The 26987-nt window shown below is 46.9% G+C and overlaps 1 protein-coding gene across 3 annotated transcripts; it reads right to left on the bottom strand.

Moving 5' to 3' along the window:
* Positions 1 to 3178: 3178 nt before the first annotated feature.
* mvp (major vault protein) lies at positions 3179 to 26732 on the bottom strand. Of its 3 annotated transcripts, XM_075453448.1 has the most exons (19): positions 26558 to 26732; positions 25939 to 26054; positions 23111 to 23276; positions 22317 to 22512; positions 22110 to 22233; positions 20606 to 20737; positions 19406 to 19500; positions 18733 to 18969; positions 16501 to 16623; positions 14366 to 14593; positions 13004 to 13239; positions 11663 to 11860; positions 10914 to 11058; positions 8713 to 8924; positions 8513 to 8629; positions 8217 to 8343; positions 5398 to 5586; positions 4461 to 4599; positions 3179 to 3512 (listed from the first exon to the last, which is right to left on the bottom strand). In XM_075453448.1, the coding sequence occupies exons 3-18, from the start codon at positions 23272 to 23274 to the stop codon at positions 4480 to 4482; spliced, it is 2643 nt and encodes an 880-aa protein (XP_075309563.1). In that variant the 5' UTR covers positions 23275 to 23276; positions 25939 to 26054; positions 26558 to 26732; the 3' UTR covers positions 3179 to 3512; positions 4461 to 4479. The 3 variants fall into 3 exon arrangements, with proteins under 3 accessions (XP_075309563.1, XP_075309565.1, XP_075309564.1); XM_075453450.1 differs by lacking the exon at positions 25939 to 26054; XM_075453449.1 differs by lacking the exon at positions 3179 to 3512 and having other exon boundaries at positions 4460 to 4599.
* Positions 26733 to 26987: the final 255 nt, after the last annotated feature.

Genomic DNA, 26987 nt, shown 5'->3' with positions numbered 1-26987 from the left:
CGGCGGAGGCAAAAACTCGGGCTTGGGAGGAGTTCGGGGAGGCCATGGAGAACGACTTCCGGACGGCCTCGAAGAGATTCTGGTCCACCATCCGGCGGCTCAGGGGGGGGAAGCGGTGCACCGTCAACACCGTGTATGGTGAGGGTGGGGCTCTGCTGACATCAACTAGGGACGTCTTGAGTCGGTTCGGGGGAATACTTCGAGGGCCTCCTCAATCCTACCGAGACGCCTTCCGATGAGGAAGCAGAGTTGGGGAGCTCGGACGTAGGGCCTCCCATTTCTGGGGCTGAGGTTGCCGAGGTGGTTAAAAAGCTCCTCGGTGGCCCCGGGGGTGGATGAGGTCCGTCCTGAGTTCCTCAAGGCTCTGGATGCTGTAGGGCTGTCTTGGTTGACAGCCCTACAGCTCCGCCCCTTGGTGGTCGGTAGCTCCGCCCCTTGGCATGTTGTCAGGCTGAAATGTTTCCTCATACGACACGGACACAACCTTGGCGTGTTTAATAAGTTAAACCTCCACGTGGTCTCCTTTGTCTGCGGCGCTCTGCTCTCCTTCCTTCATGAAACCAAGAAGTACGGCCTGCGCTCCATCCTTCGTCTCCTGACTCTCTCTGTGAGCTCTTCCAGCCTCCATGTTAGACGCCTGATGTGATCATCCATGATTAATATCACAATCATGCAGACCATGAACACGGTGGCCTCCCCGCTCTCCATGTTAGCTTCTTGGTGGTGTTTTTTTCTTCTCTCCTTACTTTCACCGGGTTTTGTTTTGTTCTGTTTTGTTGTTGAATGTGGCGCTAAAGTAACACGTCGCTGTCACAGACGGCTGCGTCGCATCAGTCCCTATCAGGTCCGACTCATGTGCAGACTGAAACAGTTCCCCTGGAGAAGGGCGGTTATTAGAACTGCTCTGTCCGAAAGCGGCTTTTTTCTCCAAGAAGAATGAAACCCTAGCCTGGGTGCCAGCCGAATTTAGCCCCGCCCATAAAATTTTTGGTCGGGAAGTTCGGTCTGGCTCTGCACAGTTGGGGAAATCTCTATGCTCGACATCGTGACAGTCGACCCAATCAGATTGCCAGGGCGGGCTTTATACGATGATGGACAGATGATCAACAGGGACATTATCGACTACGTCACTAAAGAGCGCTTGGTTTGACTTCGTTTGAAACAAACATGGCTGCCGCTGGAGAGCTAGGGTGTGTAGATTCTGCCATCGAGTCTGTTCTACAGGATCTCCACATTGCATTCATTTTGAAAGACGAACAGACGAACGCGATAAAGGCTTTTATCGATAGAAAAGATGTTTTTGCCGTGTGTGTTGCTTAATCTACGTCACATACTACGTTGCTCTGATTGGTTGTAGGTCTATCCAATTGAGCGAAGAGGCATTTTTTCTCCTGGTTCGGTTGAAACGCGCCCCATACTCAAAACTCTATCGAGCGGTATCAGACTCACATTCTGACTAGAATCGTGAGTATGACGTTAGTCAGGCTAATGAAACCCTACGTCCCTGCATTGATTATCGGGGTTTAAATCACATAACAGTAAAGAATCAATGTCCTTTACAACTCATCTCTGCAGCTTTTGAATCTCTTCACAAGGCTAAGATCTTTACCAAACTAGATCTCCGGAATGCTTACCACTTAGTTCGCATCCGTCAGGGAGATGAGTGGAAGACAACTGCAGACAGTTGTGAGAAGCTCAAATCACCCCGAGGAACAACGTGCACCAACACGAACCTCTCTGAGCGTCGCTTTGCAGTCAAAGACACGTCACGTTGGTCACAGGCTGAAGACGCTTTCTCCTCATTTTCAACATCATTTAGTGCCAGCAAAGCATTCAGTTTAAATTCATATTGTAAAGGACATAACCAGGGCTCTAAATTAACACCCGCAAAAGTTATTTTTGGCGTGTATTAAAAAAACTCACTAGCCGGCTTGGCCGATGATAAATGAGGAACTTTACCATCTATTTCGCAGAACGCAAAATTATTGTATACAGTCTATGAGCGGGACGCGCCAGCGCAGTTTCTATGGGAACGCATCCGCCGAGGCTGCCGTACTAGGGGAGTGGGCGTGGGTCACTCTTGGTTTGGAAATACCATAGACGCCGGTACAAATACAAATACAGACGCAAACACTAACAAAATGTGGCGATGGTTGGGACAGCCGGCCGTGAAGAGAAAAGATATGCCTGTCAAAGGAGGGGGGGGGGATGATATTGAACCTCGCGAAACACGCCGGCCACACTTTGTGAGAAAAGGGAAAAATGGAACTGATTTAGATGGGTCCGAAGACAGTTCAGAGAGCTCGGACGATGTTTAAGCATCTCACAGTATCCCCCTCATAGTCTCTGCACATAGTTTTGTGTTTAATTTTGTGCATTATCTGCACTAAAACATAGTTAGAAAGTTGTTAAATATTTCCATTTTTGTAGATTCAGGGTTCACATGAATATAAATCAGTTTTAAAGTTATTTTTTTATTTTTTTTATGTACAAAAAATGTGACCCTGAATAGTATGTGAGGGTTGAGGAGTAATGAAATGTTAGAATACGTTTTGTTTGTACATAGGTTTAATTATTGTAATTATTTTAATTGGATATACATTCCCAATTTCACTGTAAAATGAGTTTAAAGCTTTAGTTAATAAATTGATCAAATTAATTCAGTGGCTCTCATCTGTCTTTTTTGCACGGAAAAATATGTGGCTGGTGGAAATTCTGATTGGCTGGTGATCAAAAAAAGTTCATTTAGAGCCCTGGACACAACTGAACAATGAAACCGACTCAGCAGAGAAACATAGAACAGTGTTCACAAAGCTGCAGAAACTCTTGTTTTCAGCTTTTCTTTGAAAGCCACCTCAGCTGGAGTTAGAGGCTATAAGATATTATAAGATTCACGAGGCTTTGACCTGTTAACTCTGCGTTTTTATTGGTTACCTTTAGAAAGGCGCTGCTGGGATTTGATCTCATGTTAACTAGGCGCTAAGTTCCGCATCCGGACTGTAACCCAGTAGAGTTTGAAGTCAGTTTGATTATTTTCTTTCTCAGACTAAATAAATAAATGGCTCATCATCCTCTTCTTTAACTTTTTATAAACCTCTGATAACCTCCTGGTGTGTTTTCTTTGCACAAACCTTCACCTTTCAGCCTCCAGCGGAGTTAGAGAAAGAAACAACATCCATTGAAGGCATGTCAGAGTTTAATGTTGCTTCACACAGATGTCAGCGTTATATCAGAGATGCAGAGAACAGCACTTTGTAAGGCAGAGAAAGGCAGAAACAGATGTTTAACGAGGACTAACACCAGTAAACTTTAACATTACTCTGTTCCCATCTAAGGTTTAGTGCAAAGTGGAACAATCTTTGGTTGCTTGGAGGCACATTTCTTCTGTTGGCAGCAGATGCACCAAGACGTTTCCTCTCGATGAAAACAAACTAATAATGACGAGACAAACATTTCATCACCACGTTCGTCCACCGAGACTCACTGAAAACACTCCTGGTCCTTCATCTCATCTGAAAAACAACAAGAAAGAAACAGAAAAATGTCAGAAAAAAGGCGTCTGAGGTGTAAAACTCCTTCTTCCTGTTCCTAACGCTAACAGCTTAGCTAAAAAAGGTGACCTACACCAGCTTCTAAGGAGCTATTGCTGCTCCTTTAGCAGCAGCTAACGCTAACAGCTTAGCCACTGAAGGTGACGTACACCAGCTTCTAAGGAGTTATTGCTGTTCCTTTAGCAGCAGCTAACGCTAACAGCTTAGCCACTGAAGGTGACGTACACCAGCTTCTGAGGAGTTATTGATGTTCCTTTAGCAGCAGCTAACGCTAACAGCTTAGCCACTGAAGGTGACGTACACCAGCTTCTAAGGAGTTATTTTCTCCTTTAGCAGCAGCTAACGCTAACAGCTTAGCTATTGAAGGTGACGTACACCAGCTTCTAAGGAGTTATTTTCTCCTATAGCAGCAGCTAACGCTAACAGCTTAGCTAATAAAGATGACGTACACCAGCTTCTGAGGAGTTATTGATGTTCCTTTAGCAGCAGCTAACGCTAACAGCTTAGCTAATGAAGGTTACGTAGACCAGCTTCTAAGGAGTTATTTTCTCCTTTAGCAGCAGCTAACGCTAACAGCTTAGCTATTGAAGGTGACGTACACCAGCTTCTAAGGAGTTATTTTCTCCTTTAGCAGCAGCTAACGCTAACAGCTTAGCTAATAAAGATGACGTACACCAGCTTCTGAGGAGTTATTGATGTTCCTTTAGCAGCAGCTAACGCTAACAGCTTAGCTACTGAAGGTGACGTACACCAGCTTCTAAGGAGTTATTGCTGTTCCTTTCTGATAGATGAACATCATTGTTCCCACATTACTTTGTTAGCTGAAGCTTTACAGTTTAAATGAAGACAATGCTCTCCAGGACCAATCACAGCCTCTGAAATGCTGAACAAAAGGATCCCTTTTTGCACCTTTTCCTCCTCCTCCTCCTCACTGCCCCTGGCCCGGCAGCGCCCCCAGCAGGCCGTTGGCTGTGGTGAACAGGTTGATGGGCGACGAGCCGTCCGTGATGAGGGTGGACTTGAGCCCCAGAGACTGCAGCATCTTCACCTGGAGGACCGCAGACATTCACATTTTAACACGGATCTGAGTGTTTTAAAAAGAAACGGGCAGTCGAACTAATACACTCGTCTTCTGTATGCGTAAGACACGGTTTGATGCAGTTCAAGTGGTTACACAGACTTTATTTTTCAAAGGAGAAACTGGCGAGAATCTATCAGGGGGCAGATCCGACTGGCCCTAGATGTAAACCGGTGCCAGCTAACATTACGCCATATGTTCTGGACCTGTCCCAGACTGAAAGACTCCTGGACTGAAATTTTCAGAACTTACTCATCCATTTATAAGAAAAATATAGAGCCCGACCCTCTGGCAGCCATCTTTGGTGTGGCACCATAGATTTTTTTTTTTAAATCCATGTATTTATTTTTATTGTATTATTGTTGTTACTTTCTATTTGTTTAATTATTTTAGAGTGTCTGGGCCACATGGGTGGTGGTATGTTGATGATTTGTCTTGTTGTTATCCGTCTGTAGTTATAGTTAGACAGATATTTGTACGTATATCTTGAGTCCTGTTATTTTGTTATTAATGGGATGTTTGTTGTTTGAATAGAAAAATCAATAAAAACACATTGATTATTAAAAACAAACGGTGGACCGAGGGTCCGTGTGGTCGACCGACTCAGTTTTACTTCGGTTTCTGTAAACCGGTAATTGGTAGAAAAGGATCCATTTCTGAAAATGAAACCATGTTTGGAAGGAGTTTCTGCAGCTGGTTTAATCGGCATGCCGCCACCTTTTCCGTCCTCGGATCGGTTCAGAACCAGAACCAGGACCGGAACCGTACCTGCAGCTCGGGTCCGGCTCTGGCGATCTCCTTCAGCGTGTCGCTGCCCAGACTCTCCATCAGCTGACTGAAGCGCTGACTCTCGATCTGGGCCAGACGCTCCTGCTTCTCCACGTCCAGGCGGTCCATCTCCTTCTTGTAGTTCAGCTCCTGCTCGCGGGCCTTCGCCAGCCGCTGAAGCTCCGCCTCCTACAGGTAAGCACAGAGTTAAGGCTCCGCCTCCTTCAGGTGAGCACAGAGTTAAGGCTCCGCCTCCTTCAGGTGAGCACAGAGTTAAGGCTCCGCCTCCTTCAGGTGAGCACAGAGTTAAGGCTCCGCCTCCTTCAGGTGAGCACAGAGTTAAGGCTCCGCCTCCTAAAGGTGAGCACAGAGTTAAAGCTCCGCCTCCTAAAGGTGAGCACAGAGTTAAGGCTCCGCCTCCTACAGGTGAGCACAGAGTTAAGGCTCCGCCTCCTACAGGTGAGCACAGAGTTAAGGCTCCGCTTCCTACAGGTGAGCACAGAGTTAAGGCTCCGCCTCCTACAGGTGAGCACAGAGTTAAGGCTCCGCCTCCTACAAGTGAGCACAGAGTTAAGGCTCCGCCTCCTACAAGTGAGCACAGAGTTAAGGCTCCGCCTCCTACAGGTGAGCACAGAGTTAAGGCTCCGACTCCTACAGGTCAGCACAGAGTTAAGGCTCCGCCTCCTACAGGTGAGCACAGAGTTAAGGCTCCGACTCCTACAGGTGAGCACAGAGTTAAGGCTCCGCTTCCTACAGGTGAGCACAGAGTTAAGGCTCCGACTCCTACAGGTGAGCACAGAGTTAAGGCTACGCCTCCTACAGGTGAGCACAGAGTTAAGGCTCCGCCTCCTACAGGTGAGCACAGAGTTAAGGCTCCGCCTCCTACAGGTGAGCACAGAGTTAAGGCTCCGCCTCCTACAGGTGAGCACAGAGTTAAGGCTCCGCCTCCTACAGGTGAGCACAGAGTTAAGGCTCCGACTCCTACAGGTGAGCACAGAGTTAAGGCTCCGCCTCCTACAGGTGAGCACAGAGTTAAGGCTCCGACTCCTACAGGTCAGCACAGAGTTAAGGCTCCGCCTCCTACAGGTGAGCACAGAGTTAAGGCTCCGACTCCTACAGGTGAGCACAGAGTTAAGGCTCCGCCTCCTACAGGTGAGCACAGAGTTAAGGCTCCGACTCCTACAGGTGAGCACAGAGTTAAGGCTCCGCCTCCTACAGGTGAGCACAGAGTTAAGGCTCCGCCTCCTACAGGTGAGCACAGAGTTAAGGCTCCGCCTCCTACAGGTGAGCACAGAGTTAAGGCTCCGCCTCCTACAAGTGAGCACAGAGTTAAGGCTCCGCCTCCTACAAGTGAGCACAGAGTTAAGGCTCCGCCTCCTACAGGTAAGCACAGAGTTAAGGCTCCGACTCCTACAGGTGAGCACAGAGTTAAGGCTCCGCCTCCTACAGGTGAGCACAGAGTTAAGGCTCCACTTCCTACAGGTGAGCACAGAGTTAAGGCTCCGCCTCCAACAGGTGAGCACAGAGTTAAGGCTCCGACTCCTACAGGTGAGCACAGAGTTAAGGCTCCGCCTCCTACAGGTGAGCACAGAGTTAAGGCTGCCACCAACACTCAGAACCAAACGTGGAGACGCTGCTTCAGGTTTTATGGTTAATGTGAGGAACACATCTGAGCAGACTCTTCTTCTTCTAAACCAAACCTGAAACGGTTCAGCCGAACTGAAGGTGAATAACTGTCCAAGTAAGTCCCAAGTCTTAGCTTTCAAGTCTCAAGTAAGTACCAAGTCTTAGCTTTCAGGTCTCAAGTTTTAGCTTTCAAGTCTCAAGTAAGTCCCAAGTCTTAGCTTTCAAGTCTCAAGTAAGTACCAAGTCTTAGCTTTCAGGTCTCAAGTTTTAGCTTTCAAGTCTCAAGTAAGTCCCAAGTCTTAGCTTTCAAGTCTCAAGTAAGTACCAAGTCTTAGCTTTCAAGTCTCAAGTAAGTCTCAAGTTTTAGCTTTCAAGTCTCAAGTAAGTCCCAAGTCTTAGCTTTCAAGTCTCAAGTAAGTCTCAAGTTTTAGCTTTCAAGTCTCAAGTAAGTCCCAAGTCTTAGCTTTCAAGTCTCAAGTAAGTCTCAAGTTTTAGCTTTCAAGTCTCAAGTAAGTCCCAAGTCGTAGCTTTCAAGTCTCAAGTCTTAGCTTTCAAGTCTAAAGTCTTAGCTTCCAAGTCTCAAGTAAGTCCCAAATCTTAGCTTTCAAGTCTCAAGTCCCAAGTCTTAGTTTTCAAGTCTCAAGTAAGTCCCAAGTCTTAGCTTTCAAGTCTCAAGTCTTAGTTTTCAAATCTCAAGTAAGTCCCAAGTCTTAGCTTTCAAGTCTTTCAAGTAATTTTTTCTCGGGCAAGTCAAGTCAATTCAAAGTCAAGTCCTGTAGTAGGTCAAGTCAAACTGAAAACATGAACTTACAAATACAATAACACTGAAGTCATTCAAGTCATCGTGTCTCAAGTCAAGTGCCGAGTCTTTAACTTCCAAGTCCGAGTCGAGTCTCAAGTCTTTTTGTTTTTTTCAAGTCAAGTCACAAGTCATCAAAATAGCGACTCGAGTCCCCATCTCTGGTACCAACGAGTCAAGCGAAACAAACTTCTGACGTGATCTGAGACGTTGAACTTTTACAGCATCTGTAAGAAGTGTTCCCGCCAAAGAACCAAAGAACGGGCGAGAGGCCGGAACTTAGAGAGAAATGACGAGTCATTCTTTCTGCCCAGACTCTGCTTCAGCAACCTGGGTCTGAAACAGGGAAGCGTGCACGCCCCTGAAATAAACGTGCACAGGAAGGGAAGCGTACCGCCTCGATGCTCTGGGCCTCGGCCTTCAGTTTGGCCTCGTTGACCGCCGCCTCGCCCTGAATCCGAGCCGCCTCCGCCCGGGACTGAGCCTCCGCCTTGGCGGCTCCGGTACTCTCCACGGCGGCGCTGAAACACACAGGAATACGTTCGTTTCAGACCAGTTTTTATGGCCCGATGTGTGAAACGTTAGAACCAGAGAGGGTCTGCTTTCCCGTTGGACAGGAATCTGCCTCCTGTGAGGCGTTCAGACGGGGCAGGAGGCTTTGAAGCTGCCGGTTTCTGCCCCGGGTATCACCTGAGCGCCTCCAGCTCCAGCAGCTCCTTCCTGGCTCGCTCGGCCTGGGCCTGGTCGGTGATCCTCTGCCTCTCCAGCTTGCCCCGGGCCTCCTGCTCCAGGCGCTCCGCCTCGTGTCTGCGGGCGAACATAAGCTCGTGAGGCCAAGCGACGCTTTGACAGCGGCGGGCGCCATTTGTGTGTGAGTGTGTGTGTCGGACCGAGCGGTGGCCTCCTGGGAGTTGGTGGTGATCTCGATGGCCAGCTGGACGCTCTTCTGCAGGGCGTCGCGGGTCCTCTGGTCCACGGGCTCCACCGACTGGATGTCCACGCTGCTGATCACCAGGTTGTTCGGCCCGGAGCGAAGGCTCTGACGGACCGCCATCTTCTCATCGAAGCCGAACACGGCCGAGCAGATGATCCGGTTCGAGTTCTGCAGCAAAAAGGACCAAATATCACTTTTTCCCATCAAAGTGGAGGAGCTCCATCTTTCTCAGGGAGATATTATATCCAGGAGCCCCGACCGGCCCCAGCAATCCCAACCGCAACCCCACCAGCCCCAACCTACGCCCCAGCAACCCCAACCGATACCCCAGCAGCCCCCACCGGTGCCCCACCGGCGCCCAGCAACCCCAACCGATGCCCCAGCAGCCCAACCGGTGCCCCACCGGCCCCAACCGACACCCCAGCAACCCCCACCGATACCCCAGCGGCCCCACCGGTGCCCCACCGGTGCCCCACCGGCGCCCAGCGACCCCCACCAGCCCCAACCGACGCCCCACCGGCCCCAACTGACGCCCCCAGCAGCACCCAATCGGCCCCAATAGCCCCAACCGATGCCCCAGCAACCCCCACCGATACCCCAGCGGCCCCACCGGTGCCCCACCGGCGCCCAGCGACCCCCACCAGCCCCAACCGACGCCCCACCGGCCCCAACTGACGCCCCCAGCAGCCCCCACCAGCCCCCACCAGCCCCCACCGACGCCCCAGCAACCCCAACCGGTGCCCCACCGGCGCCCAGCGACCCCCACCAGCACCAACCGACGCCCCAGCAACCCCCACCGATGCCCCAGCAGCCCCCACCGATGCCCCACCGGCGCCCAGCAGCCCCAACCGACGCCCCACCGGCCCCAACTGACGCCCCCAGCAGCACCCACCGGTGCCCCACCGGCCCCAACTGACGCCCCAGCAGCACCCACCGGCGCCCAACTGGCCCCAATAGCCCCTACCGACGCCCCAGCAACCCCAACCGACGCCCCAGCAGCACGCACCGGCGCCCAACTGGCCCCAATAGCCCCTACCGACGCCCCAGCAACCCCAACCGCAACCCCACCAGCCCCAACCGACGCCCCACCGGCGCCCCAGCAACCCCAACCGGTGCCCCACCAGCGCCCAGCGACCCCCACCAGCCCCAACCTACGCCCCAGCAGCCCCAACCGATGCCCCAGCAGCCCCCACCGACCCCCACCAGCCCCAACCTACGCCCCAGCAACCCCAACCGATGCCCCAGCAGCCCCCACCGACGCCCCAGCAGCCCCCACCGGTGCCCCACCGGCCCCAACCGCAACCCCACCAGCCCCAACCGACGCCCCAGCAGCCCCTACCGATGCCCCACCGGCGCCCAGTGACCCCCACCAGCCCCAACCGACGCCCCCAGCAGCCCCAACCGACGCCCCACCGGCCCAAACCGCAACCCCACCAGCCCCAACCTACGCCCCAGCAACCCCAACCGACGCCTCAGCAGCACCCACCGACGCCCAGCGACCCCCACCAGCCCCAACCTACGCCCCAGCAACCCAAATCGACGCCCCAGCAGCCCCCACCAGTGCCCCACCGGCCCCAACCGCAACCCCAACCGACGCCCCAGCGGTCCCCAGCAACCCCAAATAGTCTGAGAAAAGTTTTTTTTACACATTTTCTTTTTAAAAATGCCTCTTAATGCTTCCAGGAAGTCGCCCCAATCATTAAAAACAGGCTCAACAGTCCAAATTAAACATTCAAACAACTTGAACAGGAACTTTAACTATAAACCCTCCTGCAGACGGGCTGTTTTCATGGATTCAGCTGGTAAAGGACGTATTTCAGGAGGCAGCATCTGCGCTGAGGATTCATCGTGTCTTTAGAAATAATAACCCTTAACATCAGCCGAGGACATTTGCTGCAGTTTATTTTGTATGGAGAGCCAAAAGGCTCATAATTCATGCCACATGGCGTCCATTAAACGCTGTTCCAGGAACCGCCAGGGTTTAGAAAGGTGTAGCTGCAGGTGGCGTTTGTTTATAAACCCGAAGGAGGCGAGTGAAAGCGACGCGTTACCAGCGAGTCTGAATTATGGAGCACGAGTCGAACGGGATGAAAGAACAAACGATGGGGGGGGGGTTGCTTTCACGGGAACTCGAGAGCAGGTTCGGCTAACACCGACCTTGTGGAAGTCGTCGAACTGCACGGAGGCGACGGCGCCTCGGATCCGCGAGGCGATGGCTTTGCAGGCGTCTCCCACGAAGTCCGGGACAGAAAACAGAGCCGCTGCGTCGGCGGGGTCGGTGCGGGACTTCACCTCGAAATGCCTGAAGAAGAAGAAGAGTTACACCCGGCTCCATGGGCGTCGCACCCGTGGGGGATGGGGGTGTTTCGACAACCCCACTTTTACAGCAAGATGATTTCACCTTTTTGAATTTTCAATGACCAAATAAAGTTTTAACAAATCATAAAATGTGTTTTAAAGACTCTATACCATCTTTAGAATAATTCCATCCAGATTTGAGCTGTGTAACTATTGTAATTTCCATACAGGACCTAGTTTAGGGCGATCAAAATGCAAAAAAATGCAGTAAAATGGCCCTGTTCTGTATTTTTACAAATCAGAAAAAGGTTTCACAAATTCCAAACAAGGTTTTAATGAATCTACAGCCTCTTTAGAATAATTATATCAAGATTTGAGCAGTGTAACTATTGTAGTTTCCATACAGGACCTAGTTTAGGACGATCAAAATGCATAAAACGCAGTGAAATGGCCCTTTATGCCCATCCATTTAATTTGCGAATCGGAGGCCAACTTCAGCGTCGTGTCTATGGGCTTGATGTGGCGCTCATGTGGCCCCCCGGAACACCCCCACATTTAAAATCACTGCTCCACCCGCTCCACCCTCAGACCGGGCCCTGCGTGGTTACCAGTTGTAGGACAGCTGCAGCTGCAGCCGGGCGTGGTCGGCCGTCTCGATGGTGATGACGTCGGTGAAGAAGTCGGGCCCCAGCAGCAGGCAGATGGCCTTGATGACGTTGGCCCTCTTGGGTTTGTCCCCGGACAGCGACAGCACGGTAAACTGCTCGTCGGGTCCCAGCATCACCATCTCGGGTCCGAACACCACCCTGCAGACAAACGCCACCTCCGTCAGGAGCTGCCTGGAGCCTCCAATCCAATTTTATTTTATTTATAAAGCACTTTACAACAACCTCAGTTGGCCAAAGTGCTGTACAGAAAAATAAACAAAGAAATTAAAATAATAAAATACAAGAATAAATTAAAAGACATAAAACAGCTACATAATTTAAAACAATAATAATACCAAAATAAAAAAAAATAAAAAATAGTAATTATACATTCAACATCTCACATCGTGTCGAAAGCCAAGGAGAAGAGATTAAAAACATCTGTTAAAAACAGATGGATAGGAAGCCTGTCTGACGTGGAGAGGCAGATCGTTCCACAGTTTAGGAGCTGCCACCGTTTAGGAGCTGCCACCGTTTAGGAGCCGCCACCGTTTAGGAGCCGCCACCGTTTAGGAGCCGCCACCGTGTAGGAGCCGCCACCGTGTAGGAGCCGCCACCGTGTAGGAGCCGCCACCGTTTAGGAGCCGCCACCGTTTAGGAGCTGCCACCGTGTAGGAGCCGCCACCGTTTAGGAGCCGCCACCGTGTAGGAGCCGCCACCGTTTAGGAGCCGCCACCGTTTAGGAGCCGCCACCGTTTAGGAGCTGCCACCGTGTAGGAGCTGCCACCGTTTAGGAGCTGCCACCGTTTAGGAGCTGCCACTGTTTTAGGAGCTGCCACTGTTTAGGAGCTGCCACTGTTTAGGAGCTGCCACTGTTTAGGAGCTGCCAGTTAAGGAGCTGCCAGTTAAGGAGCTGCCAGTTAAGGAGCTGCCAGTTAAGGAGCTGCCAGTTAAGGAGCTGCCACAGTTTATTTTTGCTGTGTATTAAAGTGTTAAGTTAAATGTTACGGCTGCACTATTGAGTCTAAGAGAAACGTAATTTTAATCCTGTGTATGTCCTGTACGTATACAGATTTGACAATAAAGTTGACTTTGACTACTGCATGTTTGAAATGTTCAGGGGCCGCACCTGAGAACAAACTGCAGTTAATAATTGCCAGAACAGAGGACCCTACAGTGGGGAGAACCTCTTGAAAAAACATCATGTGGAGAACCTGAGGGCTTTAAATGACCAACAGTCTTCTGTAACAAGGACAGAGTCACAGGCTCAAACCTCCTCCCCCTCAGGCCGGGAACACCCACCTGGCCTTCTTCTCCCGGTAGTCGTACACCTGGACGGCGGCGTTGTGAGGGACCCTGTAGGTGACCACCCTGGTCTTGTCCCTCGGCTGTCCGTTGCCGCCGCTGTGGCGGGTGGAGCGGTCAGCCAGCGGGTCAATGAGGGACGTCAGCAGCGCCTCCACGTTGGAAGGAAGCTCCTTCGCCCACAGCTCCTCATCCTGAGTCAGCATGTAGGTTTGGCCGATCACCGCCCGCACCTGAAACCACACGCAGGAGGACGGACACATTCCTCACAACCTTTGCTGCACTGAAGCATTGTGGGAACATTTTCCTCTGAGAGCCACAAACCTGCTGATGAACCCAGGCTATGTTCGAAACTGCATACTTCTCCTACTACTCCTACTAACTTTTTGAGTTAGTATGCGAGTTTGAGTAAGCGAGAAGTTCCCGGATGCATGCTAGATTCTCTGAAATGTTGGGTATGCATCATGAGGTTACTACTCATACTCAAACTACCCAAGATGCAACGTAACGTGACGTCGCCGATCGTCATTTCCTGTCAAAACAGCAGTTTCAAGCTAGCTACAACGAGGGTAGGTTCACTTCCTGTTTTCAAAACAAAAGCACCAATTGTATGGTAATGGCTTTCCCTATGATAAAAGGCAACGGGTATTTTATTTTGTGAAAATAACCGGAAGTGCGTTAGCTCACTGCGGCTAGCTTTAGTAGCGCCGAATTCGTGGGAACAAAATTGTAAACAGCCGGTATTTTGTCAGGTTTTCAACACGTTGGGGATCTAAACGACTACTTTCTCACCTGAAAATGTTTCAAATGTTGCTAAAGTTTACAGAGTTTAGAGCTTAAGGGAAATCAGCTTCAGGCCGGCTGATTTCGGCTCGGGCAGGAGCGAAATGCATTGTGGGTAAACGCTCTGCATACTGTCTGATCCATGAGTATGTAGTATGCAGTATGTAGTATGTAGTATGCAGTATGCAGTATGCAGTATGTAAGTATGTAGTATAGACGTATGTAGTATGGAAGTATGTAGTATGTATTATGCAGTATGTAGTATGCAAGTATGCAGTATAGACGTATGTAGTATGGAAGTATGTAGTATATAGTATGCGGTTTGCAGTATGTAGTATGCAGTATGGAAGTATGTAGTATGCAGTATGCGGTTTGTAGTATGTAGTATGCAGTATGTAGTATGCAGTATGTAGTATGCAGTATGTAGTATGCAGTATGCGGTTTGTAGTATGCAGTATGTAGTTTGGAACACAGCCTCAGACTTTTAGGGCCTGAAGCCTAAAAACGGGGCCCGTTCACAGACCTTAAACCCTTTAAAAGTCTTTTATCAGTAACTGGTTGAAGAGGCTAACGGACCTTTCCCGTTTTGATGTCCCGGACGTAGATTCCCTCGTTCTCATCCAGCGGGATGGCGTGCTGCGTCAGCACCACCTCCACGGCCGCAGGCGGGACGTACTCGATGGGGCCCCGCAGCATCCAGCGGTCTCCGGGGCGACGGAGGACGCCGCTCCGCCGGGAGCGCTTCGCCCTCTCCTGCATGAGCTCCTCCTCCTCCTCCAGCTCATCGTCGTCCTCTTCGTCGGGCTGGCAGAGAGAGCGGGGAAGAGAGAGGAGGACAGAGAGAAGGGTTAACGTGGCGATGCATTGGAGCGGCGGAGGAGGGGAAGGTGGAGGAGGTGGAGAAGAAGGTGGAGGAGGAGGAGAGATGGGGGGGGAGCACTGGGTAAAATAAACATGAAAGACCATGAAAGGGAGGATAAATTAAAGAAATGAAAGGGAGGAGGGCGTGAAGGAGGAGGAGGAGAAGAAGAAAGCCGGGGTATTAAGGTAGTATTACAGGTGAGTAATCCGATTACTATAACTTCAATTCAACCTTAAAAACTTCACAGTTCAGAGCCTCAACAGCTTTGGCTCAGTTTGCTTCTCTGATCTCTTCACGATCGACTGGTTCCAACCAGAGATGGGACCAAGTCATTTTTTCTTGGTCAAGTCAAAGTCAGCTCACCTTATTTTTGCAGTTTTACCTGCAGAATCTGATCTTAATAAAGTGAAAAGACAAAGATATAAGTAACTGTCAGTAAACATCATTGGCCAACGTGTCCAACCTGTCCACCCCGTATCAGATCAAGCTAATGTTAGCTAACTACCGGCTAGGCTAACAGGATAATATTAGCTAATTTGACAGCACTTACTGGTCAGAATGGATCTTCAAATGACGAACAAAGTTGGAAGTTGTCGTCTGGCTGTCTGAGATGTTGATGCCGCATGTCTTGCACTGTTCTGTTCGTCTTTTGCCGTCAAAACGGTAATTATTAAATTCCCCCTCCCGCTGACATGTTGATGCATATCTGATATGAGTTTATTCTCTCCAATAAACACTAAGGTATGTAGAGAGGGCATGGCTGACTGACAGGGTAGGGATCCAATCATGACGCCATTCTCAGCCTGCGCTCCTACCGGGTAATCCATGTTATTTTTTAAATTAATTTATTAATTTTATATTCAAACTGAAAACATGAACTGAATAACACTCAAGTCATCGTGTCTCAAGTCAAGTGCCGAGTCTTTAACTTCCAAGTCCGAGTCGAGTCTCAAGTCATCAAAACAGCGACTCGAGTCCCCATCTCTGGTTCCAACAACAATGGTGAGCCGGCACAGCTGGACGCCGCAACAGCCGGGCGCCTCAACAGCCGGGCGCCTCAACAGCCGGGCGCCTCAACAGCCGGGCGCCTCAACAGCCGGGCGCCTGCACAGCCGGACGCCTGCACAGCCGGACGCCTGCACAGCCGGACGCCTCAACAGCTCTCTGAGGGTTAACCACACAGGAACCAAAGGGGTTTCCACCTGAATGGTTCCAGTTCTGGTTTGGAGCCAACAACCGAGACTTCATGACCTCGTTTAAAACACAGAACCAGTGTTGGGTCCAGTCTGATCCAAGGGAGAACAGGAACTGAGCTTATAGAAGTTCCTAATGTCTCTGTTTCACTAAACCAGTGTAAATCTGGCTCCAATACAACGTTTGCACCATAACTGGGACAAACCAACCTAGAAGAAGCTGCTGAGCTCTGCAGTAAAGACCAGAGCGTCGGTCCAAAGACGAACACAAACCCTCCACCCTTACAGCAGCATTTCCACAGTGAAGCATGGCGGCGGAAGCATCATGATGTGGGAATATTTTTAAGTAAAAAGCCAAGTTAGCACAGTGAAACAAAAAAAAAATATGACAAAGACACCCACAAAAGGTACATACGGTAACTATGGAGAGACTTTATAAACAAGCCAAACAGCAGGATTTGGGTACTAATGAGCGTCAAATCAAACTCTGGGACTCTGAGGAGTGTCTTATCCTACGGTCTCTGGCTCTGAAAACCCAGGAGCTGTGTGTGTGTCGCCTCTTAAAAAGATATTTAAAGAAACCATAAAGAACCAAATGTCCAGAAGCTGGTGATAAAGGAACCCTTAAACCCGAGTGGTTTGGAGCACGCTCTCACCTGGGTGTCTTTGAACGCCTGCACAGCTCGCAGCACCAGGCCCTCCTCCTCCGACAGCACGTACACGTCCTGGATCCCGTTCTCCAGGCACTCCCCCGGCTGCAGGAAGAAGGAGCGCTCCCCCTGAGAGAAGAAGGAGAAGAAGAAGGTGAGTCCATGCAGAGGATCTGTACGGAAGCCCAGAGCGGACATGGTACGTATAAACAGTTTTCCGATGGTTTTCGAGATCTCGAGATGACCATCTTTCCTTGAACGCTCACGATCAGTTTCTCAGAGTTCTTAAAGCGTTTCCAAGAACGGACTCAAGCTGAAAATGTCAGATTTTGGAGAACCCGACACAGATTTCAAACGCCTGCCGACAGCCGCGCCTGTTACGGTGTTTGCTGCTCGGTCTGCACAGCAGGCAGTGATACGAAGGGAGAGAAAATAGGGCCAAGAGATTGTGAGGTCTGACTTTTTCCTGACATTTTGTGATGCAAATGTATTACTCTGTTGAACGCATATTGTTCTGAGAAGCAAAACGCTTTATTTTTTAAACCCCAGCCAACTAGCCGGACTACCTTCATCAACACCAAAACGAGGCTGGAACTCTGCTCACAGGACGCAGCAGGGGGTAAGAAGATGTTCTCGGGGGCGTGTCCTAACTTTGCATCCAATAAAACACTTTTTGCTTTTCAAATTTCAGCTTAGCCAATGTGGAATGGTGGGCGGAGTCAATAGAGCTGACCAATCAGAGCAAGCTAGGCTTCTGTTCATGGAGGGAAAACGCTTTGAAACGCAGAATAAAAGTTTGGCTCAAGTTGCATTATTTCTCTTAATTTTTTTTTTTTGGGGGGGGTTTCCATTTGGATTTGAAAACAGATTAAAAAAAAAATAAATAAATCAATGCTTTTTAATCCTACAAATGTTTGTAGGTAGGGTTGCCAACCGTCCCTTGAAAAACGGAACAGTCCTGTTTTGAGCTGAAAAGGGGCGCACTTTGTCCCGTATTACTGTGAGAGTCTAAAAATATGCAGTATCATGCCAATGGAAATGAATAACAGGGCGCTTTATGTGAAAATGTACAGTAAACTTGTTCCCAGGCCCTGTCCTGCTCTGTGGCCAATGAGCTGACAGCTAGTATGACGATACAGAATACACTCATCCCATTGGTCGAGGAGAAGATACCGGAAGACACAAAGCAAACAGAAAGTTTTCCACAGATTTTCTGTTTGCACTGTTGTTATTGCACTAAAAATGTGCACTATTACAGGAGTAATGTTCTGCTTTCTATCTGTTGTTTTATATTAATGTGTACAGTTTTAATTTAAGCAGGACAGGTTTCTGTTTAAGAAAGATACTGATTTTATTCAATTAATAAACAGTTTTTTTTTTTATTAAAGTGAATTGCTGGATAATAATTTGTTTTCCTTGTGTTAATGTCACTCAAAAATATGCATCTAATTCAATTCAGGTTCGAGTCAAATAGTTTAAAAAAAATAAAAAATGAATTTTTACTTCACTCAAATTGGGCTAAAAAATTCACCAGGAAGAGTGAAGGCGATTGGGTCGGCCGGTCCTGGCAATGAGGTGTCCTTTATTTATTTTTCAGGGAGTTGGCAACCCTATTTGTAGGTGATAAATACAGATTCTGAACATGAAAAGATTTATCATAAATCCTCTAAGTTGGAAACAAAATACGGATATTTACCTCGAAAATTGAGATTTTCTGCTTTGCAACTCGTAGCAAAATTAGAGAAACAGAAATTCTCAACCCTGAAAAAGACTTAAAGCAATACTATGTAACATTTCCACCTTAAAATAACAGCTTGAAAAACATTGTGGGGCTAGAATGAGTTTTAATATTACGATTGGCCTGTCTCCTATGCCCTTCGGGGGTCTGAGTTGGAATAACTGCGCTATGTAACTTTGCTGGACCGGCCCGGGAGCTGAGCGGAAGTACTTCGACTTGCTTTCTGGCACACCTACCACAAAAACAAATAGACCCCTCTCACGCTCCCAGGTATAAGGCTAAGCTAGCGCAACATTGTCAGTACGATCATCACGGCAGAGGCACCGAAGAAACAGAAGAAGACGCTGACTGATGAAGCAAGAAAGAGGAAGAGAGAGGCCGACAAAGCAAGAGACCGTAACCGTACATTACCTCCAAGCCTGTAGGGGGAGCTCCATAATGGGCTTTTTGAGAAGTTACATTGTATTGCTTTAAAAAGACATTTATTTTGAGACATTCACCTTCACGACGCTCTTCTGGCCCAGCTGAGGCTTCCCGTCGGGCCCGACCGGGTCCAGGATCACGCAGTACTGCCTGCTGCTCAGGGTGGTCACGTCCACCACGCCCACCACCTCCTCGGACACGGAGGGGATGTGCGCCTCCCTGTCGGCCATGGTGACCAGCCACTCCTCCCCCGTGCGGCGCTCCCGCTGGCTGGCGTCTTTAAAGGGTCGCAGGGCGCGAACGTGAAGCGCTTTCTGGGGACGCAAAACAAATCATGGCGTCAGAGCTGCTGCCGTTTGGGCTTAAAGACACTGAAATAAAAAGGAGAATAACCTTTCATACAGAGGATGTTTAACAAAAATAACTTTTTCTTTTCATGATATTTCAGACCACTTTGCTTAAATCGCAGCTGTGATGCTACATTCTGTTTCTTCCACCCAAGATGGGGGAGGAGCCTCAAATTTGAATGAAAACAACTTTCAGGCTCCTCCCCCGACACAGGTTGCTATGCACTCATTGCCTCGTAACCGCGGCAACTTCAGAGTTGGCAGCGAGATACACTCCTGAAGGGGTTTACATCCTAATTATATGGAGGTTGAATCCCAATGTTTCATCATTTAACTACGATCATGCAACTACATTTTACATTTGAGACGTTCTTATTGGTCAGTCGGCAGCGGGCGGCCTCACCTTGTCAGTCAGGATGAAGGCGTTGACCACGTCGATGACCTCCTCATGGGCACCTGGCAGGTACGCTCCCACCTTACTGACCAGCCACTCCTCACCTGAACAACACACACGTCACTAGTGTGAACCAGAACCAGCAGAACCAGCAGAACCAGCAGAACCAGAAACAGGCGGATACTCAGAACACTGGTTCATATCATTTACATCTCGTTTTTCCTTCCTGTGTTTTCTGCAGAACTCGGACACATTTTAAACGTGTGCTTTTGTCTTTGTGAGGAACTGGTCCAGCTCGTAGTGCCTGTTGGACGGCTCGGACTCAGTTCCTCTGTTTGTTACCTGCACAGGCAGTACTGGCTAGATTCACGCCCTGGGCGAACCATCCCGTACTGCCGCCCCTCCCAAAGAAGACTTACCCCGGCAAAAAAAAAAAAAAAAAAGGTACAAAAAGAACTGAGAAAAAAAACACGATAAAAAAATGAAATACAGAATATTAAATATCAATCACAAATCCTTAAATAACCTCAAAATCCTAAAAAAATAACCGAAGAAAGCTAAAAATAAATAAATAAAGGCTCCTCCATGGAGCATAAAAACAGATTCCTGCAGTTATGCTAACATCAGAGCTCAGACTGTAGCAGCTGTTTTCACCCTGTTTACAGCCGGCTTTAACATTAACAAACCAGACCAGGTTGTCTTTGGGTGAAATTAGCTGCATGACATGATGCCTCAATTCTAATTCTAGTTCAGCAAAACTAAAAATCAAACAGTCGTGGCTAATAGCAACATGTTAGCAAGAGGCTAACAGATAGCCTATAGCCCACGTCACTGATAGAAATCTGCATCCCTTTATCTTCTGCCCGTTTCTTCTCTTCTTCTCTTTCTAAACTGGGCACCTGATGGCTTCTTTGGTCTTCCACCATGAGGATGATCCATGATGACTCCACATTATTACCTTTGCTTTTCCCATTAACGCCGTCCGTTCACCCGTCAATCAACCGGAGTCACGTGACGTAAACACATTCCAAAGATGGTTGCACAGATTTTTATTTTTTCATTTTTCACATAACCCAGTTAATTACATGAAGGTATATGGGTCTATGTTAAGTTTAGGAATGAAATACAGTTTATTTGTATTGGAAGAGTTATTTTTTTTTGAGAGTGCGCCCTGGGCGGTCGCCCACAGCAAAAACCGGCCCTGGTTACCTGTGACTCTTTGGACTCCACTTCGGTCTTTGCCCTCCTTGCGAGCTCTCAGCCTGATGGCCTGGTTCTCCCGGATCACCGTGGCCTTGATAGTCTCCAGCACCACCACCTCCTTCTTGGGGATGTAGGTCCCTGAAACAGGGACAAAACTCGGGTTTTACAGAAGGTTTCAGCCACACTCAGAGCTTCGGTTTCAGAGACTCTAACAGGCTAAAGTTTTCTGTGCGACTCCAACCTTTGGCCCTCTGGAGGGCCTGGAGCACTCAGAGCGGTATGACGGCGAGGTTGGGACAGTCTTACTTTTAGAGACAATCCTTTCGGTGTAAACTTCCTCTTTGTTTGGTTTTAACCAAACTTTTTGCCGAATTGATAGTGAGTCACGATCACTTTAAGGCGAGACACGGCAGGCAAAAACAGGGATTTTTCATGGTCAATTTTGAGATTTTGGGCCAGTCTACTCCTTCAACATGTGTTCTTTCAACCTGCTATAAAAAAAAAAAAACATTGAAAACATAAATTCAAATGCTTATTTTATTACATTTTGTTTACTTGCTGCAGCACGTTTTGCCCGAATTTACCAAAAAGTTAGCATTCCAATGCGCCATGCCGAGCTTTGTCTATTTACTGAAGTCATTCAGTTTCATGACCGGTATCGTTGGAAAGCTCTGAGTCTCCTGCACAATGATAGGAAACCCAAATAATGGTACTTCCTTTCTATCAGAAACCAATCGGGAATGTCTAAAGGCAGATTTATAGCGAATGACAATTATCTCATTGGCTGCTGCTCGTTTCTGTTAACGTGATTCGCTCAGACGCATCACGTGGTGCAATCTTTTATTGTATTGTATCAAGCTTGTATTCTTTATTAATAAGATTATATTATTCAATATTAGTATTACAATAGGGCCTGAGCATTTATTCTGTTTTTGAGCAATTGTTTCTAATACAAAATGTATTAAATTCCCCTATTTAAATCTTTAAATGCTGTTTTCTAATAATAATTTTCTTGTATTTTTCCAGTATCAATATCTCAGCCTATGGAGCACCTACTACCACCAAACTTTCCAGTTACACACTTAGCAGTATTCTGTAGATATTTATTGAAGGATTTGTTGATAAATCATTCCTGGCCTGATTTATGTGACATTATAATAAAAATAAAAAAAAATTTTAGGCTATGGACAGTATATTTTGATTTCCTAGGAAATGAAAGCAGATATCCTGAAATCCCTCCATTTTCTTTTCATTTTGTGTGTAAACAAAATGAAAAAAAAAAAATTTCACCTGGCTTTATCACATGTTCAGATCTATCTTCCAGAAATATATGCAAATTTGCGCATATTTAATGCATAATTAAACATACACATTTCTAAAACTTGTAACACATTTTTTTTTTCATACTTGTATAAGTAATCAACTGAACAAGTTTCATGGTGATATCTATTATTTTAAAATATTACCCTATTCACCTAAGAAACATAAAACTGCCTCTGATTGGACAAACCTGGTCCTTCGAACAGCCACTCGTCTCCGGCCACCCTCTTCCCACCGTCCGCATCGTCAAAGTCCAGCAGAGCCTGCAGACGCAGAGCCGTGTCCGGGTACACGATCTGCAGCGGGGTCACATCCTGGAAACAGACGCCACGTGTCACACACAGCGCCAACAACAATGACCAAGGTCCATTCTACCGTAAAAGAGCCCGTTTGGCACCTTCTGGATCTCCTCTCCGGGGTACAGGGGGAACGGGTCCTGGGTCAGCCGGATCTCCAGGTCGGCATGACGGAGCTTGGCCTGACCCGACGTGTCAAAGAGGACCTGGCCGTTGTCATCGCGCGAGATGGGGTTGGACACCACGCAGAAGTGACGGGGTGGTACCATGATCATACGCACCGGGAGGAAGAGGACTCTGAAAGGAGACGGATCGACGTTATCTGAAACCAGACGGATCGACGTTATCTGAAAGGAGACGGATCGACGTTATCTGAAAGGAGACGGATCGACGTTATCTGAAACCAGACGGATCGACGTTACCTGAAACCAGACGGATCGACGTTACCTGAAACCAGACGGATCGACGTTACCTGAAACCAGACGGATCGACGTTACCTGAAACCAGACGGATCGACGTTACCTGAAAGGAGACGGATCGACGTTACCTGAAAGGAGACGGATCGACGTTATCTGAAACCAGACGGATCGACGTTATCTGAAAGGAGACGGATCGACGTTATCTGAAAGGAGACGGATCGACGTTATCTGAAACCAGACGGATCGACGTTATCTGAAACCAGACGGATCGACGTTACCTGAAAGGAGACGGATCGACGCTATCTGAAACCAGACGGATCGACGTTATCTGAAACCAGATGGATCGACGCTATCTGAAACCAGACGGATCGACGTTATCTGAAAGGAGACGGATCGACGTTATCTGAAACCAGACGTATCGACGTTATCCGGGAACCAAACGGCGGGTCCTGCCACGCCTCCGGCCGCTGACCAACCTCTCGTTGTCCTGGCGGATGTAGGTGAGCGGTCCGATCTCCACGCGGGCGATGTTGGTGTTCTGGTCCAGGACGTGGATGTAGTGATGGGGGGGGATCCGGATGATGGATGCGTCCGCCGGCACCTCCATCTCGGGCCCACGGTTTCCTCCTTTCGTCGACATGACTGCAGTGAAGAGGATGAACAATCTGTTGGTGTTTCTACCTACGTCAGTTTAAACCTGATTTATAGAAGGAAAAGCTGCAGAATTCAACAAAAATAATTATTAAAGAGGGATCTGGGTTTTTTTTGTCCTCAAATTGAAGTTTTTATGAGTTTTTCCAATCATTCAGTCGGGTAACCTTCCTGTATACGAGCGGCTGCTTTACAATGAACACACTGTTCAGTGTTTCCTCTTTTCTTTTAACCCTCATACCTGATTTAAAACACTCATGTCAATGATCAGCAACAACATTGATTTTTAGGGATTTAAATTTCTTTTGTTGTCTGATTTAAAAAAAAAAAACCTCCTTAATTTCCGAAAAGTGACATTTTTGTCCCCTTTTAAAATTAATTAACATCATATTAATATTTTTTTCCGCTTTTTTTTCATAGATCTTTTATTCCACTTCAGTTGTGATCATAACCACCAAGTATTCAATTATTTTCAAAAATCTAACTCCTTAAATACTGGTTTATATGATGTAAAAGCCAATTTCTGTAAAAAATAAAAAAAAAAATGCTATATTTTCAAAATATGGAATGCAAAGTGGAATTATTGAGCGGGGATAATTATGGTCGGGGATTTGTCAATGAGCAGCAACAACACTGATTTTCAGGGATTTTTAATTTTTTTGTTATGTCTGATTTAAAAAAAAAAAAAAAAAAAAAAAAAAAAAACTCCTTAATTTCTGAAAAGGGACATTTTTGTCCCCTTCTAAAATGATCCCCAAAATACCATATGTAAATATTTTTTTCCATAAATCTTTTCTTCCACTTCAGTTCTGATCATAACCACCAAGTTTTCAATTATTTTCCAAAAATTAACCCTTTAAATACCAGTGTATATGAGGTAAACACCAATTTCTGTTAAAACACACACACAAAAACTGTTATAGTTTCAATGTATGCAGTGCAAAGTGAAATATTCTATGGGGGATTATTAGGTCTGGGATATGTCATTGATGAGCTACAACATCAGTTATTACAGCTTTTTAGTTTTTCTGCAATGGCAGATTACAGAAACGGCTCCCATAGACATCCATTATTATGAATACAGCATTAGACTGGGGGGTGGAGTTTTTTTTTCTACACAATGAAAAATTGCATTGTATATGATGTGTGTTTGAAATTCGAAAAAAAATAATCAAAAATGCACAACTGGACCTAATATGACGAGTATCACTATCTACAGTGTGAAATTAGAGGAGAATGTACACCCCAAGTGGAGAAAAATGTCCCCTATCAGGGATTAGGGTTAAATGCTCCCAAACGTTAAGATAACTTCCTCTTTTAAACACATTTGTAGGAATTAAATTAAGCAAATCGTTTACGTCAAGGAAGTTTTGTGATCGAGTTCCTCAAAGAATCGTTTCTCATTACAGAGCCGATACTGAAGGAGGATCTCTAGCGTGAAGTCAAGGCGTGTGATTGTGTTTAATGAACACAGTGACGTCTGTGGGTGGAAATATGAGTCTAACCCACCCTGTAGCCGCTTAATGAACAACATTTATGGACCAGTTATCTCCAGATAAACACACCTTTTTTATTAAGCATGGCCGCTCCGGGCTTCCATAAGGGACACTAAGAATCTGTATTATTACCAGTAACTTAGAGATAAATTAGGGAAAAGTGATGATTCAGCTGAGAAGATGTTAAAGGAACCTGATGAACAGCTACATTCACAGAGGAAACCATTTCAGATATTTTGTACATTTCTGTTGGTTTTCCATCACGTTTTTGTCCAGATAAACATCGGCTCTAAAACCTCAGAATAAATAAAGGAGCGCTGCTCAGTTAGAATGAGTCGGTGAAAGGATAAACTGAGGTGTGTTCTTAGATAAGCTGCAGGAAGAATGGCTGCCGTCACTGAGACTGATGAGTAAGTGATCTCAAGTATTCACACAGAGACGCACCCAAAGCAGCGAGGACAAAGTCTGCAGCTCTGAGAGGTTTTATCTCACTTAGAACTGATCCGAAGCTGCTCGGATCAGTGAACTTCTGACCAGAGAACAGAAGAAAAAGCTTTTATCTGTCAGTGATCAATGAAAAATGGGATCTGCAACTGAATCAGATGAATAAGCTCCTCCTATAACAGCAGAAGTCACCTGGGAGGTCCTGCAACAACTAAGCAAATAAAAAAAAAATTGTTTGCTTCAGCTACAGCGCTGAAGCAAACAAAAGGAAATCCTTCCCATCGCTGTATCCAACAACAGCAGTTAAACAGTCTCAGATTACAGTTTCGCTCATCTGCTGCTTTTTAAAAATCACACGTCACCCGAGGGAACTTTTTCATTGCTTTTCACTAAATTTAGTTTCAGAAACAACTTATATTTGTTTTCTTTTTTTTTTAGAATCTTTGTTAAAAGAAGATATTTCAACATTATTTAAAGCATTTCATTTTTTTTCCATTTTCTACGCAGGAAAAACTTTAGAATCGACTCTCCAGAAGTAAAATATGAAAAGAAGAGCATCTTTTTTTAAGGCTACCTCATTTTAACTGCATCTTCTCCACATTTTAGAGAGAGATTATCACGGTTTACACTTTATGTTCATATTTTACATAAAATAAATTTGCATTTCTGCAGATTAAACTAGTTATTTGCATTCCTTCCATGATAAAACTCACTAAATGTGCCCTGATGAAGGCGAGCAGCTCGTCGAGCGTCCGTCAGCGGTGCTTTTATTTAGAGATGGATCACAGGTTTCCTGATTGAGAACAGATGTTGGTCTCAGAAGCTGCAGCTGGAACCAGAACAGAAAAAACACGCTGCTGATTAAAAAGTATGGGGCTCATCACTGAAGGCCCATCTGGATCAATACGGAACCCTCCCCTCCTTCACTGCGCATGCGCACAGCTGCTCCTTCAAGGAAACTTCCGGGTAACACCTAACACCGTTTCATCCAAAGAGACAATTACACTAAAAAAAATACACAAAATGTAGAGCAACAGTCCCGGGGCAGTTAACACAGCTGACAATGAGTCAAAAATAAAGGATTTAAAAGGAGGAGTCTTTAAATATGGAGTCAAATCAGACCACAAACACTGTTTAAAGTTGAGATTTGGTCAAATCATGACGTGTTTTGTGCGATAAATTCTTGCCGATTTAATGATCAGGTTTTGTTTATCCACAAAGCATCTTAAACTGATAACCATCGAGCTGGGATGTTTCGGGAGGGAGGCGGAAGTGTTAAATTGAGAACTTTCGCAGCGGAGTTCTGCTGCAGCCGCAGCTCCGGGTTCTTACCTGGGATAGTGCGCGGCTCGGCGGGCGGGCAGCAGCTCGTTGTCCGCGCAAACGTGTCCGGACGCGGTGAAACTTATCGGACAAGAGGAGAAATAGGACGAAGAAGAGAAAAACAGCAGCTGGTTTGAATGGGCGTTGCAGCTGAGCTGGGATCCAGAAAGTCACGGGGCTTACCGACCTTTATATACTGCAGAGCTGCGTCACCGCCCACAGGTCTGGAAACATGCCAACAGGAAAAAAAAAAAAAAACAAAAAAAACATGCCAACAGGAAAAAAAAAAACAAACAAAAAAAACATGCCAACAGGAAAAAAAAACCAACAAAAAAAACATGCCAACAGGAAAAAAAAAACAAAAAAAAAAACATGCCAAAAAGAAAAAAAAAAAAAAACATGCCAACAGGAAAAAAAAAACAAAAAAAAAAAACATGCC

Source organism: Odontesthes bonariensis, chromosome 21, assembly GCF_027942865.1.
Source record: "Odontesthes bonariensis isolate fOdoBon6 chromosome 21, fOdoBon6.hap1, whole genome shotgun sequence".
In the NCBI taxonomy this organism is placed as follows: domain Eukaryota; kingdom Metazoa; phylum Chordata; class Actinopteri; order Atheriniformes; family Atherinopsidae; genus Odontesthes; species Odontesthes bonariensis.
The sequence above is the reverse complement of the archived record's forward strand: the minus strand, read 5'-3'. Positions and strand labels throughout refer to the sequence as shown.

Coding starts and splice junctions, on each gene's coding strand:
- mvp (XM_075453448.1), bottom strand. CDS start 23,274: ATGTCGACGAAAGGAGGAAACCGTGGGCCCGAGATGGAGGTGCCGGCG. Junction 18,970..19,405: donor CCTTCATCCTGACTGACAAG/GTGAGGCCGCCC, acceptor TTGCGTCCCCAG/AAAGCGCTTCACGTTCGCGC. Junction 14,594..16,500: donor AGGCGTTCAAAGACACCCAG/GTGAGAGCGTGC, acceptor TCTCTCTGCCAG/CCCGACGAAGAGGACGACGA.